Here is a 19,187-nt window from a genome sequence, read left to right as displayed (position 1 = left end):
TTACTCGAGCTATTTTAGCTAAGTCATCTTTCATCGAATCAAAATCTCTACACATTTATAAAATCGATTTCAAACTGACTTCCTGCATTAATTCACCCCTCCCTCCTCTTAGTGCTGCTTTGATCCTAACAACTTATTGGGAGGGATATATGCAGATTTAATTCAACATCAAGATGTTGACTAAACCTTAAAATAAGAACTTGATTAGAAGTTCATTCAAATCTTAATTATGTAATAAAGTACAACTCAACTACAGCTTAGTTAAGTTGGATAAGAGTAGATTGAGATTGATGTAACTGAGTTCCGTATGCATTTTATTTGGGCAACTCTCATAGTCTTTCTATCCGACCCAACCCAAGTAACTTAGGTTTGAAAAGAAAAGTAAATATTCAAGTTAGATTTGAATTCAGATTATATAAAAATTATATGGATGTACTCATCTAATTTTATCCATTTTAGAGTACATGAGCTCCAAAAAGAAATTTTAAGGGTAAAAAAGATCTAACAGATTTATGAACTCTTGGTTCTCATACTCTTCAATCGTGGGACTAAATGACATGTCCTTTATCAGTAAGGTTCCTATGATGCTTATTTTAGTTGATGGATTCAGAAAGAAAAATAAATATTTGAGTTAGATTTTATTTGAATTTAAATAATATAAAATTTATTGTGCGATAAGATTCCTACATTTGATTTTTTTTATAATTCAAGACTTCTGATCATAAATAATTAAAAAATTATTATTTTTATTATGATTCAGGTGGAGTAATTTTGAATATTATCTCTATCACTAATGATTTTATGGGACGAAAATATCCCACGTAATATGATCCATAAATTGAGAGAGGATAAAAATCAAGTCAATAAGTGTCACGATTCAAACTTGCAAACAAATCGAAACCAAATTATGTCAATCATCGCCAAAGTTATTCAGATAATTGTGGTGGGAAAATTAAGAACACATTTGTTTTCAAAGTCAACGGGCTCTGAGTGTGGAATCCGGTGGGACCACATTCACGGGAAAATGGTGGTCCATTTCGCTGATGCGATTGGTGGGCAAAGATGGGAACCAATGTGACGTCCAATTGTCTTGTAGCCCTAAGCTCGCGGCCTAAACGAGCACGCGTCATTGTAGACGGCGTTATCTTCAGCTCTTTACTTTTACATTTCGTTGTCAATTGTGTCAGCAAAACATTTCCATTTGCCTTATTTTATGATATATCAAATTTCATCATTTTATTCATGTTTACAAATCAAGCAAAAGGTGATAAAATTTTAAAAACTAATATTATTATTGTTTGAGTTATAAGGATACGATCGACGACACTCGAACAACGTCATGTGATGTAACGAGTCAGGCATTATGGGTTCGACAAGTCGTGATTATGGATAAACCTAAGAGAGATACTAATGCTTATTATGAAAATAATGACTAATGAATTTCATTATAAAATAGCTCTTCTGAATGCACAACCCTATATCTCAAATGCTAGTCGAATCATTTGAATCGCTTATTGACTTAAGCATCGAAGGAGCATCGTAGAAAATGCCCCAATATAATCTCATAGGCATCGGCATAGATTCATTTGGTTGGTGTTGGAAATGTTTAACTCAAGATTGACTTCAAAAAAGGTTCTTAACTCAAACTCCTAATCGATTTTGAAAATAAGTTTTAGTAAAAGATAATAAATAAAAAAGTTTAGATATATCAAATAATGAAAATTACATCTATACTCAATCATAATTTACTTGAAAACATCTAATGGCTAATTATATCACTTTGAAGTTAAGTGCATTTATGTTATCATATCGAATTTAAAATTGACACCGCTATATAATAATCACTTTCAATAGTCATTTTCTTAATTTATTTTCTTTATCTTAAATTTTTAAAAATAATGTTCAAAAAATAAAAATAGATATTTGAGACTGACATATTAAAGGAAACATTGCTTTCCTACCAAAAAGGTTGTGGAAACTTTGCATCGAAAAGCGATCACAAACCCTAAATCGCATCAGATTGGGTAGAAAACTACACAAGTCATAGTGGAATCTTTTTTAGGTCAAGAGTTTCTATCAGGAGCATGCGAGAGGAGAATCATTTTTAGGTCAATGAGATCACCGAGAAGAGAAGCATGCAAACAAAAAAATATGTAAGTATACTTTTCGCCTGGCTTTCGGTGAGCTTGGAAAGCCATCTCGTAGTATACGTGTCTTCCTATCCATTAGAGTCAAACAATGTTATCTTTGTATGCATATTATATCCCATTGCGTGTTTGCAGCTTAATCTGATCGTTTGAGTGACTGCAAGTTTTAGATTCCTATCCATGAAAGGAGCCGAATCTGGTTCCGCATGGAAGAAGAGAAGAGGGTGGTGTCATTTTGTTATTATTTTTTGGTTTTGCCACATATCTTTTATGTTCAAGATGAGGAATAACAACAATAGTTTATATAAATTGTCTTATAAAGATAAATATTTCTGGCTTGATCATAATTTTCTTTGTTCTCTGTGAACGTCATGAACCTTTATTTATTTTTATGAATTATGATACGATCTTTTCAGGATAATCTTATGAAAATAATCATTTATTTCTCATGCATATTTCTTGCTAAAATATGGCAATATTAAGTTTAATTGATTTGTTATTCAAGAGTCTTGATGCACCAACATGATTTGGTCTGATCAAGACCTAACTCGACAGCATCAGAAAATAATTTATGGACATTCATTTCTAAGCCATATTGATTATCTACCTAAGAATATCGTATGTGTTATCATAATTATATCCACATTATTTACATTAGGAGCTCATGAATGTTATTATCTTTGTCCTCGTAATGACATGATTGGAGTCATAGAAATAATTTTATTTATAGTGACAGTACAGTATATATAATCTATACAAAGACGATGGTTTCATGTATCAGTATGTGAAAATGATAGATTGGAAGATGGCAATGCTATCAGCATCTGAATCAATGAACTAATTAAGAATGGAATCAATGATGTCAAGTACATTTGTGAAACATGAGACGATTAATCTATATATTAGTAGGTCTGATCTGTAGCCACCATTAATGCTCAAGAAAACATTAATACCATTGTGAAGAAGACCTTTCGGTATCTCAATTTACTTCAACTGTTAAGTTTATTTATGATACATGAATGCGACGACCAATATTTAGTTGAGGATTAGACTTTGATGTGACCTATATAGAATAATTTTATATTATATATAAAATATAGTTAATTATTAATAGAAAAAATAACAATACTACCAACTCACGGAGCCAAATGGGCTGAATAACCCATCTAAGCAAAGGCATGAGCAACTTATGGAAATGATCCATCAGCTGTCTATCTCGAACCCAGAAAAAAACCCAATTAGGCTTGATAAAGAAGGCATTGGTTTCTTCAAGAACTCGCATAATCCCTTCATGCGATTACCAACTAGAACATGATACTGTAGAAGTTATAAGAGTCGATCATCGGTACATGACGATTAGACCCGTCCTCTTAGCTTCCCCTCGATCATGTCATCGGTCATCAATAATCTGTTGCCCTCAATCATATTTCGAAAAGGGTCACACGCTTAATCGCATGGAGCATTGATTTTTGACGTGTCTCGACTCTTCGGGTACCTAAGAGTAACCCTCATCTCATGTCTGTTTCAGGCATGTCCTACCCTAACAGACGACGCACCTCTAGTTGTTCTTCCTTGGCATAGCCGACACGAAGACTATTCACTAACCATCGATATAAATGAACATTTGATAGTACTAAAAGCTTAAGGGAGGACGAGCAGCCAACGACCCTTCACCGACAAATTCAAGTATAAAAGCCAGCCAAGCATCGGCTTTGTCATTTTCTATTCATTTCTACATATATCATCTTGGGGAAGCAGAATAGTATGGTATCATGACTCGGATGATTTTACGTGACCATTTGGAGAAGCTACATTCGCCATGGCAACTCCCTCGTCCTCGGCCACTGAGCTTCCATCGCATCCCTTGCTGAAGACCTCCTCGATCCTCTCCAGGGACACCCCCTTCGTCTCGGGGCAGCAGAAGAAGAAGAAGATCCAGGCCAAGACCGCAATGCCTGCGAAGAGGAAGAAGGCACCACCGATGGTGATGGCCTTGTAGAGAGAGATGAAGGTCATGGACACCGTTCCATTCATCAGCCTGTTCACAGCCACCCCCATGCTGGCTCCCTGTGCCCTCAACCTCAGGGGAAATATCTCCGAGCTGTAGACCCAGGTGACGGGCGCCAGGCCGACGGAGAAGAAGGCCACGAACAAGAGAAGGGAGGCAATGCAGAGGCCGAGCGCCCATGGCAGCGTTTGCTGGCTGTGATCCGCCATGGTGAGCCCGATCCCCAAGCTCGAGAGGGACAGGATCATCCCGGCCACGCTCGTCAGCAACAGGGGCCTCCTGCCCACCTTGTCCAGCAGGAAGGTGGCCACCAGGATGAAGGCCGTCTTGGTGACCCCCATGCCCATGGTGACGAACAGGAGCTTGCTCCTGCTGCTGATCCCCGCCTTCTTGAAGATCCTCGGGGTGTAGAGCACCACGGCTTCGATCCCGGTGGCGTGCTCGAAGAAATGGATGCCGAGGGCGGCGATGAGGATGCGCCTCACCGCAGGGGTGGGCCGGAGCAGCAGCTCCTTCCAGACGCCCTCCCCGCGGTGCGTGGCGACCGGCTCGACGACGTCGTCGGTGCAGCTCTCGTCGACCCCCGCGGCCGCCTTTATCTCCCGTAGCCTCAGCTCTGCCTCCTCTTTCGTGTTCGACACCCGCAGCAGCACCTCCCGGGCTTCCCTGAGCCGGCCTTGCATGACCAGCCACCTCGGGGACTCCGGCATGGCCAGAATCCCCACGGCCAGCATGACCGAAGGCACCGCGGCGACGCCGAGCATCAAACGCCACCCGTACTTTAGCGGGAGGTGCCGCAGGAAGTAGTTGGAGACGTACCCGAGCAGAATGCCGGCGCTGATGCAGATCTCCGGGAGGGAGGTGAGGAAGCCACGGGAGGACGGGGAAGAGATCTCCGCCGAGTACACAGGAGCGACCATCAAGGCGTAGCCGACCCCGACGCCCGCGATGCACCTCCCGGAGAAGAGCATGCCGTAGTTGAGGCCCAAGCCCATCAAGACCGCCCCTACGAAGAAGATGATGGAGGCAACGACGATGGTGTAGCGCCGGCCGATCCAGTCGGACAGCCTCCCGGCGGTCAAGGATCCGACCAACGCGCATATGTTCATGATCCCCGCAAGCACCTCCACCTGCTCATCCTGTATGTTGAGATCCTCCTTCATGAACAGCATGGCGCCGCTCATCACTCCGGTATCTGCGCATCCATCGATCATCATTCAACACGCGCGCATTGCATGCACGCAATCAATTAAAAAGGAACGACAAGGAGGGAGGAGGAGAGAACAGATCACCGTAGCCCATCAAGATGGAGATGATGGAAGCGATGATAGCACAGGCAAAGGCATACGTTTTCGCTCCTCTTGCCGACACACCGCTCTCTCCCTGTCCCTCCATCTTCTCTCGCTCTCTCTCTCTCTCTCTCTCTCTCTCTCTCTCTCTCTCTCTCTCTGTGTGTGTCGATGCAATAGCTTCTGCAATCTCCTATATATATAGACCAAAGCTCAACGACAATATCTTAATTATGGATCGGTAGACACTGATCCGAAAGTGAGTTTACGTGGAAAGAGCACGATGACCACAAGCCATCCGATCTGCGGGGAGCTGTAGGGTTCTACGTAGATCCCACCGCAGGCTGGCCATCCGTTAATCGATTCTTATCCACTGTACCACTATCTCATTCGTTGTGCATGTCTTGTGACGTTCTTCGATGTGTCTACAATTTTGTCCATGGAATTGGAAATCGAAAACCTATTATATTTATTGGCGCAAAAGGGAGCGGTTTCTAAGATTCCTTACATCATAAAGATCTTTATGGAAATGAATAGAAAATGAGCAAAAAGGATTGTGGTATTATCAATTTCCGAAATTTCAATTGGATATCAAAAAGTAAAATATTGACTTTTCCATCTTTTGTTCATACTTAAAGAAGTCAAAATAATCCTGCGCGCATGTGCCCCTTTTCGACGGGAATGGAGAGGGCGACAGTTAGGGCACTCGCCATCTTATCTCCGGAACAGTCGTCACCTGTTTTTAATATTATATTATATTAAGTAATATTTGTCGATGATATATATGCATGTTTTAGACTTATATCCCATACCGATAACTTTAACATTCTAACATTAATTACTAAATTAATCTCATATTAAAATTTTTAATATATCTAATATATCTAAGTAAGAGCGTTATTATTTTCTTTGTGTTATATATGGAGGATTTCTTGATCATTGAGAATGATGTAGAAGTGCTATCCATAGTAAAGACTTAGTTATATAGATAGTTCTCAATATATTGGAAATTTATATTTATAGAGATAGATCCAAGAGGATGCTTGACTTGTCTCAGTCCAGGTATATAGACACCATTGTCAACAGGTTTGACATAAAAAATTCCAAGAGAGGTCTCATATCGATGAGACATGGGGGATATCGTTTTCTAGGAGATTATCTCCAAAGACTCTTGAAAAAAGGGCGAATATGGATATGATATCCTATGCCTCAACAATAGGATCTATCATGTATGTCATGCTATGTACCAGGCTTGATATAACGCATGCTCTGAGTGTCACGAGCAAGTATCAAGCGGATCTTGGAGTATTGGAAAACAGTAAAGTGTATCCTTAAGTACTTGAGAAGGACTAAGGATCTTTTACTAGTATATGAAGGTAGTAACCTCAAGGTTGAAGGCAACATAGACTCAAGTTTTCAATCCGATATCGATGATAGCAAGTCGAATTCGGGGTATGTGTACACCTTGAATGGAGTAGTGTGCTGGAAGAGTTCCAAGCAAGATACCACTACTGACTCGACCACAGAAGCGGAGTACATTGCTGCAACAGAGGTAGCAAAAGATGGAGTCTAGATAAAGAAGTTCATCACAGATCTGGGAGTCATGCCGGGTAGCGAGGAGCCGATTTCCTTATATTGCGACAACAACGGGGCGATTACTCAAGTGAAGGAACCCAGGTCTCATCAGAAGTATTCTGAGGAGGTTCCTCCTAATCAGAGAGATCGTGACCCGAGGAGATGTAGGAGTAGAAAGAGTTATATCCGAAGATTACATTGCAGATCCACTGACAAAGTCATTGTCTCATATTGTCTTTAAGCGTCACAAGGGTTTGATAGAGATCAGATACATAGGTGATTGACTTTTGGTCAAGTGAGAGATTGATAGTCATATGTGCCCTACAAGCTAATCATGTGAGTGATGGCATGTGTAACTTGACACGTAGTATTTTTTCTTATTATATTTTGGATCTGTGTAATCAGAATCATATCGTGATTAGATCATGATAATGAGACCGATCCGCCTTTAAACACATATCCTAAATAATCCTGGTCATAGGTTACTCGAGAAGGAAATCGAGATAACCGAACAGACTGGTGTGTTGTATACCCGTTCATATGATGGATGCAGCTGGTCTCATAGTTGCTTATGTGAGGACACTAGGGATACAATACAGGTGCTCATTTGAGAATAAGTTCACTGATTGATCTGCTTACATAATGCTAGATCGTTGATGATGCCTTATTGTCAAACAACGATTCCGTGGTCTCAGTGGTGTATATGGTATTTAGACTTGAGACACCAAGGATGTCCTATATGAGTGCTCCACTCTTTGATACTGGACTTATAGGTTTGGATGTCCCAGATCTAGCACAATCGGTCTTCGGGAGTGGTAATCAACCTTACTAGGGTCATTGAGTGTCGATAGAGGATCACCCACTCTCGGTGTGATAAGAGGAATGTCCCATGTGTTCTTGCTCAAACAAATCCCTAGCCATGGTCATTCAGATTGAGAGAGAAAGAGTTCTCAAGGAGAATTCGATTAGAGCAAGACTCGAGTGGAAATCATATGAGTCTTACAGCACCATGCCCGGTATATGGTCTCTGATATATTAGATGGATGAGGGATTATATATACATGGTAATTGAGGACAGACAAGTCCAATAGATTGGATTCTCCTGTATCATCTGGGGACTACGGCATAGTGGCCTAGTACGTCTGTAGTCGATGAGTCGAGTGAATTATTATGGAGATAATAATTCACTGAGCCAGAATGAGTTCTGACAGGTATGACTCACGGCCAACTCGATCTTGGGCCTATAGGGTTACACACATATGGTAGGCGTTGCGATAAGTAGAGGTTCAGATATGAGATATCCGCCAAAGCCCCTATCTTATTGGATATCCAATAAGCCCTTTAATTATTGGATCCCATGGACGAGATCCAATAAGAGCTCATGAGAGATTATTGGATAGAGATCCACTAATCTAAGAGGCTTGGGTAGTTGGATGAAAATCTAATACCTAATAGGGGAGGATCCATTATGGTTAAGTTGATAAGGGACCTCTATAAATAGGAGAGATTCAATAGTTCATAAGCTAGAGTCTTTGCTTGCCTCTCCTATTCTTCTTCTCCTCTCCACCTCAAAGCAGGCCTGGAGTTTTGAGGAGCATCATCGTAGCCTTGTTGTGTAGATCACCACTAGAGAAGAGAGCGCTTGACCTTCTTCACCCTTTCCTAAAGATCTACAGGGATTTAGGGATATTCGATCTCCCTAGGTAACACAATCTATTGTATACGTAGTTTTAAGTTTCATGGATTTTTGCGCACTAATATTCGCATAACGACGAACATATCTTTGAGAATTGAGGATTTTGTTTTCTATTCTTCTGCTGCGTATGTGTTGTCGCCCCCAAGATTTTTCGATAGTGCTGCATACCCATCTATATTATGGAGGTAGCTGGTCTCATAACTACTCATGTGAGGATACTAGAGCTACAATCCAGGTGCTCATTGGAGAATGTGTTTACTGATTGATCTGCTCATGGAATGTTGGATGGTTAATGATGATTTATTATCAAACAGCGATTCTATAGTCATAGTGGTGTATCTAGTCTTTAGACATGAGACACCAAGGATATCCTATATGAGTACTCCACTCTTTGATACCAGACTTATAGGCTTGGAAGTTTCAAATATAACATAGTTGGTCATCAAGAGTGGCAGCCAACCTTACGAGAACTATTGAGTATCGATATAAGATCATCCACTCTCGGTGTCATGAGAAAAATATCATGTGTTCTTACTCAGATAAATCACTGACCAAGGTCATTCGGATTGAGAGAGAAAGAGTTATTTAGGAGAATCCAATTAGAGCGAGACTCGAATAGAAGCTGTATGGGCATGACAATACCATGCCCGGTATATAATCTCTAGGGTATTAGATAGATATGAGACTATAGATACACGATAACTAAAGATAGATAGGTTCAAAGGATTGGATTCCCCTGTATCATCTGGGGTCTACGACGTAGTAGCCTAGTACGTCTGTAGTCGATGAGTCGAGTGAATTATTATGAAGATAATAGACTCATGGCTAGCTCGATATTAGGCCTAGAGGGTCACACACATGTAGCAGGTGTTGTGATGAGTAGAGGTTCGGATATGAGATATTCACTAGAGTTCATATCTTATAGGATATCCAATAGACTCATGAATTATCGGATCTTATGAATGAGATCCAATAAAAGCCAATGAGAGATTATTAGATAGAGACTCACTAATATAAGAGATTTAGATAGTTAGATGGAGATCCAATACCCAATAAGGCAAGGTCAATTGAGGTTAAGTTGATATGAGACCTATATAAATAGTATGAAACCAAAGGGTCATATGCTAGACCTATTTTGGCTATCATCTCCTATTCTCCTCCTCAACTTGTAACCCCTATTTGGGGCATGTTGATAGTTAGAAGGGTCGACCTCTTCTTAATTGCATAATATGCTCGAGGAGGAGATCTGTGTAGTGATTTGAGAAGCGTCTTCGCAACCCCTATCATATGGATCACCACTAGAGAGGAGGACAGTTGACCTTCTTCATCCTCCCCTATATATTTATAGGAATTCAGGGATACACAATCTCCTTAGGTAATATAATTTTCTTACGTGTGTAGTTTTTCGGTTTTGCAGGTTTTTGTGCATCAATCTTTGCACAACGATGAAACGTTTTTTTTTATGAAAAATTTTGGGATTTTTGTTTTTATTTTTTCGCTACACATGTGATGTCGCTCCAGATTTCCCAACAGTTGCAACCACTTATGACTAAGGCAGGTTGGCCGTCGTCGAATGTTATAATTGATGGTGCTTTCGTTGCATATATAGTCGTTGCTTATGATTAAGCTAGCGACCATTGGATGTTGCTACCCTCAATAATACTATCGCTGATAATAAGTTATCGATAGTGATCAATAAATCAATCATGAGGAACTTCACATTGCTTGTAAGTATGTAATAGAATAGACTAAATATAAAAGCATATTGACAATACATATATATTGTTTAAACATCATAAATCAAAACCAAATAATACCTTTTTATAAGCTACTAACAAAACATAACTATATAAAATATTTATGATATAGTTATGATATAAAATATTTTATTTCAAAACATAACTCTGATATTAATTATAAGCATAAAAATCATCATATACTACTGTTGTTATATAAAAAATATTAATATAAAAAAATAAAATCAAATAATAATAGATCAAGTTTATGATAGGTATCTGTTGAAGCTACTTAAAAGCCTTTATGTGATCTATAAGCGCACTGTCATCATATTCAAATACACTGCAGAGATACCGATCTATAAGAAAATTAGATTTGTCTTATTCTATCTTCCTATCTTTCATACGACTGTTATGAGTTATGGATTCAGGATAAAGAGAAGATGAGAAAAGATTTTGAAGCTCCTAAATTTTGTTTTGAATTATTATTAGTACCACTTTGAGATTTCTTTTTTTTTTAACTAAAATCATATACCACATAGTAGGAAAAAAAGGATAACCAATGATTTCAATCTGATAAGGATTATACTATCAGTCAATTATCATCCAATATATGATCATTATATGGTGTCCAGGGTGGAAGAAGAAAATAGAGGTTACCCTCTACCCATCCATCGACATGAATAAATATCTAAAGCAAAAAATTATAGATTATTCCTCCCTTGTCACCCATATAGATAATAGGCTAAAAAGATATTGTTGGAGGCAATCGGAGGCTGCCCCACCAAAGAATATTTCATGGACTATTCCACATAATGAAAAGCTCATCTTTAACATAATAAAAAGGAGAGTACCTCAAGAGCTCAATGTTTTCACCTCAGACAACCTTGCACATATGGATCTAGACCATATTGAGCTGATCAGAATGTTAATGACAAATTTCATCAATTTATTCATCTTTACAAATCACGCAAAAGGTGATAGAACTAAATAATAATAATATTATTGTTCGAAGCATAACAATGCGACTGACACATCGACGTCAAACGATCGACACCCGATCAGCACCACATGGAGTAACGGGACAAGTATTATCACATCACAAGTTCAACAAACCATGATTGCGGAGAAACCTGAAAGAAGTGCTAGCGCTTACTATGAAAATAATAACTAATGAAGTCCATTGTGAAATAACCCCTTGAGTATGTTCCTAGCACGTAACTCTCTATCTTAAATGCTACCCAAATCATCTGAACCACTTATTAACTTGAGCATCGAAGGGGTATTGTAAAAAATGCCCTAATGCAATCTCACATGTATCGGCACATATTCATTTGGTGTTGGAAAGGTTTGACTCAAGATTGACTTAAAGAAAGGATCTCGACTCAAACTCCTAATCAATTTTTAAAATAAGTTTTAGAAAAAATAATAAGCAAAAAAGTTTAGATATGTCAAATAATAAAAATTACATCTATTTTCAATCATAATTTACTTGAAAACATCCTATGGCTAATTATATCACTTTGAAGTTAAGTGCATTTATGTCATCATATCGAATATAAATTGACACCGCTATATAATAATGTTTAATAAAATAAAAATATATATTTGAGACATCAAGCTGACATATTAAAGGAAACATTGCTTTCCTACAAAAAAAGGTTGTGGAAACTTTGCATCGGAAAGCGATCACAAACCCTAAAACTCATCAGATTGGGTAGAAAACTACACATGTCATAGTGGAACAATAACAAGAGTTTCTATCAGGAGCATGCGAGAGGAGAATCTTTTTAGGTCAATGAGATCGCCAAGAAGAGAAGCATGCAAACAAAAATATCTTGTAGTAAACTTTTGATCTGGCTTTTGGTGACCTTGGAAAGCCCTCTTGCAGTATACGCATCTTCCTATCCATTAGAGTCAAACCATGTTATCTTTATATGCATATTATATTCCATTGCATGTTTGCAACCTCATAATCCGATTGTTTGAGTAGCTGCAAGCTTTAGATTCCTATCCATCAAAGGAGCCGAATCTGTTTCCGCATGGAAGAAGAGAAGAGGGTGTCATTTTGTTATTATTTTTTGTTTTGCTACATATCTTTTATGTTCAAGATGTGGAATAACAACAAATAGTTTATATAAATTGTCTTATAAAGATAAATATTTCTGGCTTGATCATAATTTTCTTTGTTCTCTGTGAACGTGATGAACCTTTATTTATTTTTATAAATTATGATACGATCTTTTCAGGGTAATCTTATGAAAATAATCATTTATTTCTCATGCATATTTCATTTATTTCTTGCTAAAATAAGATAATATTAAGTTTAATTTATTTATTATTCAAGAGTCTAAATGTAGTATTTTGGTGCACCAACCTGATTTGGTCTGATCAAGACCTAATTCGACAGCATCATAAAATAATTTATGGAGATTCATTTCTAAGCCATATATTGACTATCTACCGAAGAATATCGTATGCGTTATCATAATTATATCCACATTATTTACATTAGGAGCTCAATTTTATGTGAATGTTATTATCTTTGTCCTCGTAATGACATGACTGGAGTCATAGAAATAATTTTATTTATAGTGATAGCACAGTATATATAATCTATACAAAGACGATGGTTTCATGTATCAAGTATGTGAAAATGATAGATTGGAAGATGGCAATGCTATCGGCATCTAAATCATTGAACTAATAAAGAATGGAATCAATGATGTCAAGTACATTTGTGAAACATGAGACGATTAATCTATATATTAGTAGGTCTGATCTGTAGCCACCATTAATGCTCAAGAAAACATTAATTCCATTGTGAAGAAGACCTTTCGGCATCTCAATTTACTTCAACTATTAAGTTTATTTATGATACATGAATGCAACCAATAATATTTAGTTGAGGTTGGACTTTGATGTGACCTATATAGAATACTTTTATATTATGTATAAAATATAGTTAATTATTAGTAGAAAAAATACCAGGGCTACCAACTCACCCCGTTGACTAAGTTGAATAACTCATCTAAGCAAAGGCATGAGTAACTCACGAAAATGGTCCGTCAACTTGTCTCGACCCTAAGAAAAATAACCAATGAGGCTTGGTAGAGAAGGCATTGCTTTCTTGAATCGCCAGATTGTGAGTCGTCACATGTAATCGATACGCACAAAAGAGCTCGCACCATCCCTTCATGCGATTGCCAACCAGAACATGATCCCTGTAGAAATCACAGGAGTCGACCATCGGTACATGACGACTAGACCCGTCCTCTTAGCTTCCCCTTGATCGTGTCATCAGTCCTCAATAATCTGTTGCCCTCGACCATATTTCGAAAAAGGTCTCACGCTTAATCGCATGGAGCATTAATTTTTGATAATGTGTCCCGACTCTTCGGATACCTAACGCCAATCCTCATCCCATGTCCATTTCAGACATGTCATACCCTGACAGACGACGTGCCTCTAGTTGTTCTTCCTTGACATAACAAATAAGAAGACGTGTTTTGTAGCCATCAACATAAATAAACCTTTGATGGTACGAGAAGCTCAAGAGGGGATGAGTAGCCAACCATCCTTCATCGATAAAATTAGGTATCAGTCCTCGAAACTAGACGGGACATACAGACTTAACATAAACTCTCCTGAGCTCTACTAAACCCTTTTCACTTTCTCTACTAATTTAAGTGTTAGAGGGGTCAGGTCGGGATATCTCTCGACGTATCTAAGAAGCATCTCAGGGCGACGTGGTGGATCATTAAACAAGACCAAGGTGCATCTCGGGACGACTCTAAACTTCCTTTGGTGGACGAATCATACTTTGACATGATTGTACTAGGAGACAGCAAAGCTTTAGGAGTCCACCTATCACCTTAGCCTCATGCTCCAATCACACCCACACGATTCACTTGGGCTTCTAGTACAAGAACCAAACCGTATTGCCACTCTAGTGAATGACAGAAGGTAACAACAATTGTCTATCTACCAAATGCACCCATGTGTAATGCTACTTAAGTTACTTGAGTCACTAAAATTGATGTGCTGAACGAAGCATCGGCTTTGTCATTTTCTATTCATTTCTATATATATCATCTTGGGGAAGCAGAATAGTATGGTATCATGACTTGGATGATTTTAGGTGACCATTTGGAGAAGCTACATTCGCCATGGCAACTCCCTCGTCCTCGGCCACTGAGCTTCCATCGCATCCCTTGCTGAAGACCTCCTCGATCCTCTCCAGGGACACCCCCTTCGTCTCGGGGCAGCAGAAGAAGAAGAAGATCCAGGCCAAGACCGCAATGCCTGCGAAGAGGAAGAAGGCACCACCGATGGTGATGGCCTTGTAGAGAGAGATGAAGGTCATGGACACCGTTCCATTCATCAGCCTGTTCACAGCCACCCCCATGCTGGCTCCCTGTGCCCTCAACCTCAGGGGAAATATCTCCGAGCTGTAGACCCAGGTGACGGGCGCCAGGCCGACGGAGAAGAAGGCCACGAAGAGGAGCAGGGAGGCAATGCAGAGGCCGAGCGCCCATGGCAGCGTTTGCTGGCTGTGATCCGCCATGGTGAGCCCGATTCCCAAGCTCGAGAGGGACAGGATCATCCCGGCCACGCTCGTCAGCAACAGGGGCCTCCTGCCCACCTTGTCCAGCAGGAAGGTGGCCACCAGGATGAAGGCCGTCTTGGTGACCCCCATGCCCATGGTGACGAACAGGAGCTTGCTCCTGCTGCTGATCCCCGCCTTCTTGAAGATCCTCGGGGTGTAGAGCACCACGGCTTCGATCCCGGTGGCGTGCTCGAAGAAATGGATGCCGAGGGCGGCGATGAGGATGCGCCTCACCGCAGGGGTGGGCCGGAGCAGCAACTCCTTCCAGACGCCTTCCCCGCGGTGCGTGGCGACCGGCTCGACGACGTCGTCGGTGCAGCTCTCGTCGACCCCCGCGGCCGCCTTTATCTCCCGTAGCCTTAGCTCCGCCTCCTCTTTCGTGTTCGACACCCGCAGCAGCACCTCCCGGGCGTCCTTGAGCCGCCCTTGCATGACCAGCCACCGCGGTGACTCCGGCATGGCCAGAATCCCCACGGCCAGCATGACCGAAGGCACCGCGGCGACGCCGAGCATCAAACGCCAGCCGTACTTCAGCGGGAGGTGCCGCAGGAAGTAGTTGGAGACGTACCCGAGCAGAATGCCGGCGCTGATGCAGATCTCTGGGAGGGAGGTGAGGAAGCCGCGGGAGGAAGGGGAAGAGATCTCCGCCGAGTACACAGGAGCGACCATCAAGGCGTAGCCGACCCCGACGCCCGCGATGCACCTCCCGGAGAAGAGCATGCCGTAGTTGAGGCCCAAGCCCATCAAGACCGCCCCTACAAAGAAGATGATGGAGGCAACGACGATGGTGTAGCGCCGGCCGATCCAGTCGGACAGCCTCCCGGCGGTTAAGGATCCGACCAACGCGCATATGTTCATGATCCCCGCAAGCACCTCCACCTGCTCATCCTGTATGTTGAGATCCTCCTTCATGAACAGCATGGCGCCGCTCATCACTCCGGTATCTGCGCATCCATCGATCATCATTCAACACGCGCGCATGCATGCACGCAACCAATTAAAAAGGAACGACATGGAGGAGAGAACAGATCACCGTAGCCCATCAAGATGGAGATGATGGAAGCGATGATAGCACAGGCAAAGGCATACGTTTTCGCTCCTCTTGCCGACACACCGCTCTCTCCCTGTCCCTCCATCTTCTCTCTCTCTCTCTCTTTCTCGATGCAATAGCTTCTGCAATCTCTTATATATATAGACCAAAGCTCAACGACAATATCTTAATTATGGATCGATAGACACTGATCCGAAAGTGAGTTTACGTGGAAAGAACACGATGACCACAAGCCATCCGATCTGCGGGGAGCTGTAGGGTTCTAAGTAGATCCCACCGCAGGCTGGCCATCCGTTAATCGATTCTTATCCATTCGTTGTGCATGTCTTGTGACCTTCTTCGATATGTCTACTATTTTGTCCATGGAATCGGAAATCGAAAACCTATTATATTTGTTGACACAAAAGGGAGCGGTTTCTAAGATTCTTTACATCATACCGATCTCTATGGAAATGAATAGAAAATGAGCAAAAAGGATTGTGGTGTCATCAATTTTCTAGACATCAATTGGATATGAAAAAGCAAAAGATTGACTTGCCATCTTTTGTTCATACTTACATGGAAAAAGCATTATGGTATTATCAATTTCCTAATATCAATCGAACATTAAAAGCAAAAGATTGACTTGCCCTCTTTCGTTCATACTCAAATGTAAAGAAAGTCAAAATAAGAATCCTGCGGACATGTCCCCCTTTGGGACGGGAACGGATAAGGCGGGCGGGGACAGTTTAGAGGACTCCCCACCCTATCTCCTAACAGTCCTCACCTATTTATTATATTATATTATATTATATTATATTATATTATATTATATATAATAATATTTATCGATAATATATATATATTTGAGAATTAAATCTAATACCGATAACTTTAACAGTCCAACATTAACCACTAAATTAATCTCGTTTTAAAATTTTTAATATATTTAAAAATTTATTAACAATAATAGTAAATGTAAATAAACTATTTTATCAAATGTTCAAAATCCTAATGAAGATTTACATCAGTTATTTTTAAGTTTTTATTGCTAGACACTTCATATATATATATATTTTTACATAGGATCTATCTTGCACGTGTAACTAAGCATGAAAATTGAAAAAAAAAGATTATTGGAGAAAATTATTGATTTATAGAGCTATTTGGATATATTTGATTGCATTTATATTTGTATATATTTTTATTCTTTTATAATTGAATATATTTGTATTTAAATATAATAATAATAATAATTTATAAAATTTGATAATATTATTTAGTCTTATTAAAAGTTGAATGGATTAATTATGAGAATATAAAAAATCTATGAATGAGATAAGAATATCAGATGGTGTAGCTCTGATATTATTAATTTATTTTAATAATAATTTTTTTATTTAAAACTGAATGAATGAATTAATTAAATATATATAAAAATACTGTTCCTGTTGTCTCTCTGCCTAAGTAAAATTATTGATAGCCTAAGTAATCAGAAGCATAAAATGGTTTGGCCATTGCAAGTTGATCGTTTGTGTTATGGAGTCAATCTATTATGATTGATTGTAACATTCTTCTCAATTATACAATCATACAATATGTTATGATAAATATATTTCTCGATAAAATAATTATGATAATATTTTTTCAAACAAAAAAACACATTAACTGAGAAAAATTAAGGTTGATTTTTTTATGACATTTTTTAATCGAATTATAAACATATCTCATGACATCATTAATATTATTTTGTATAATCTTGATTGAGAGTTAATCATTGTAGCAAAGAATACTTTATAAAAACTCAAAATTATGTTGGGAAAATACGACAAAGAAGAGGATAAAAATACTATGGAAACAAATAATAAACACAAGATCAAGAATACTTTAGGAAAGATATTTAGGCTTGAAACATATATAAACACTTTCCTAAAAATGATATTTGCACATTCTTCTCAACAAGATTGCTATGAGTTTGATGCAAATAGTTTTAGTGGATATGATAAGCCTTTAGAAGATCTGTATTGAGTAAACAATAAAGAATCTTCAAAGAGGAATTAGAGAATATCTAATTCAATCACTTGGAGAGTAAAGAAGAAGAATATGAAAAAGATGTCATAATAATTTACCCTCAAATATCTATTTATAGATATTTTATCAAAAGACAACATTTGAAAAATAACTACCAAAATAACTATAAAAGAAAACATCTTTTCAAATAAATCTTTTGAAAAGAAATTCTTTTTTCTTTTTATTTTGAACATTTTATAACAATCCCCCACTTGTTCAAATTTAAAATTTTCTCCAAGTGATTAAATAGTATTTATGAATAAAGTAATATATCTTTCGATTTGAATATTACTTTAGTGTAAGCATAACAAAGTGAAGTCGAAATCCCAAATAACATAAAAGCTTTGAATTTGTTATTCCTAATGGCAACACCGGTGATACCACACACATAAATACAATGTCCTTGTATTCCTCATAAAATATCGCTCAGCCCTAATATGGCCTTGGGCTTATCCAAGTTCATGAACTTTTATGAGAGAAACTCCAACTCTCAATCGAAGCGGCACCACTTCTAAGTTCATATATGTGAAGTTCTTATAGTATCTTTATCACTCTTTAAGATACTTGTCCTAACTTGACTGAACTTTATTAAGAGTATAATTAACTCCACCCTCATTCGGTGACAACCAGCACTTTAACATCTTTAGATGGGACTCGTAAAATATTTCAAAGTGCTAAACCACTCCACATGTCAATGACTTGTTCTTACCCTTTGAACTCTTCATTTCTCATTTCATAATATTGAGTAAGGTTACTATCATTGGTGGATCTTTCATTTAAGGAGTTTTAGCCCCATCCATTTTGATGTTGATCTTACAACTTCTCTTGTAAGATGTTTGGTGAATGGATCATCTTCCACTTGTAAAACAAAAGGAATTGTTTTTGCTTTTCGTACACGAGTGCTTCTCCTTAATCTATGAGATTGCTCTCCAACCTCTTGTGAACTTGATTGATGTCCAATCAAAGGAATATTAGGTTGCTCACCAACCTTTTGAGATGTCTCCACTAGTGACTCTTCACTAGTTGG

At 39.0% G+C, this 19,187-nt stretch overlaps 2 protein-coding genes across 2 annotated transcripts; both read right to left on the bottom strand.

Moving 5' to 3' along the window:
- Positions 1-3,834: 3,834 nt before the first annotated feature.
- On the bottom strand, positions 3,835-5,584 carry LOC135598081 (probable polyol transporter 6). Its single transcript, XM_065091608.1, has 2 exons — positions 5,448-5,584; positions 3,835-5,350 (listed from the first exon to the last, which is right to left on the bottom strand). The coding sequence occupies exons 1-2, from the start codon at positions 5,548-5,550 to the stop codon at positions 3,918-3,920; spliced, it is 1,536 nt and encodes a 511-aa protein (XP_064947680.1). The 5' UTR covers positions 5,551-5,584; the 3' UTR covers positions 3,835-3,917.
- An 8,917-nt stretch (positions 5,585-14,501) lies between these two features.
- LOC135598080 (probable polyol transporter 6) lies at positions 14,502-16,236 on the bottom strand. The gene is made up of 2 exons (XM_065091607.1): positions 16,094-16,236; positions 14,502-16,004 (listed from the first exon to the last, which is right to left on the bottom strand). Exons 1-2 carry the CDS (start codon positions 16,194-16,196, stop codon positions 14,572-14,574), a joined length of 1,536 nt encoding a protein of 511 aa, XP_064947679.1. The 5' UTR covers positions 16,197-16,236; the 3' UTR covers positions 14,502-14,571.
- Positions 16,237-19,187: the final 2,951 nt, after the last annotated feature.

Source organism: Musa acuminata, chromosome BXJ2-1 (genome assembly GCF_036884655.1).
Source record: "Musa acuminata AAA Group cultivar baxijiao chromosome BXJ2-1, Cavendish_Baxijiao_AAA, whole genome shotgun sequence".
Lineage (NCBI taxonomy): Eukaryota > Viridiplantae > Streptophyta > Magnoliopsida > Zingiberales > Musaceae > Musa > Musa acuminata.
The sequence above is the reverse complement of the archived record's forward strand: the minus strand, read 5'-3'. Positions and strand labels throughout refer to the sequence as shown.

Bases quoted from the DNA above. Each gene is read 5' to 3' on its own strand.
- LOC135598080 (XM_065091607.1), bottom strand. From the start codon at position 16,196: ATGGAGGGACAGGGAGAGAGCGGTGTGTCGGCAAGAGGAGCGAAAACG. The intron at 16,005-16,093 runs GTGATCTGTTCT...ATGGATGCGCAG, and splicing joins CTCCATCTTGATGGGCTACG to ATACCGGAGTGATGAGCGGC.
- LOC135598081 (XM_065091608.1), bottom strand. From the start codon at position 5,550: ATGGAGGGACAGGGAGAGAGCGGTGTGTCGGCAAGAGGAGCGAAAACG. The intron at 5,351-5,447 runs GTGATCTGTTCT...ATGGATGCGCAG, and splicing joins CTCCATCTTGATGGGCTACG to ATACCGGAGTGATGAGCGGC.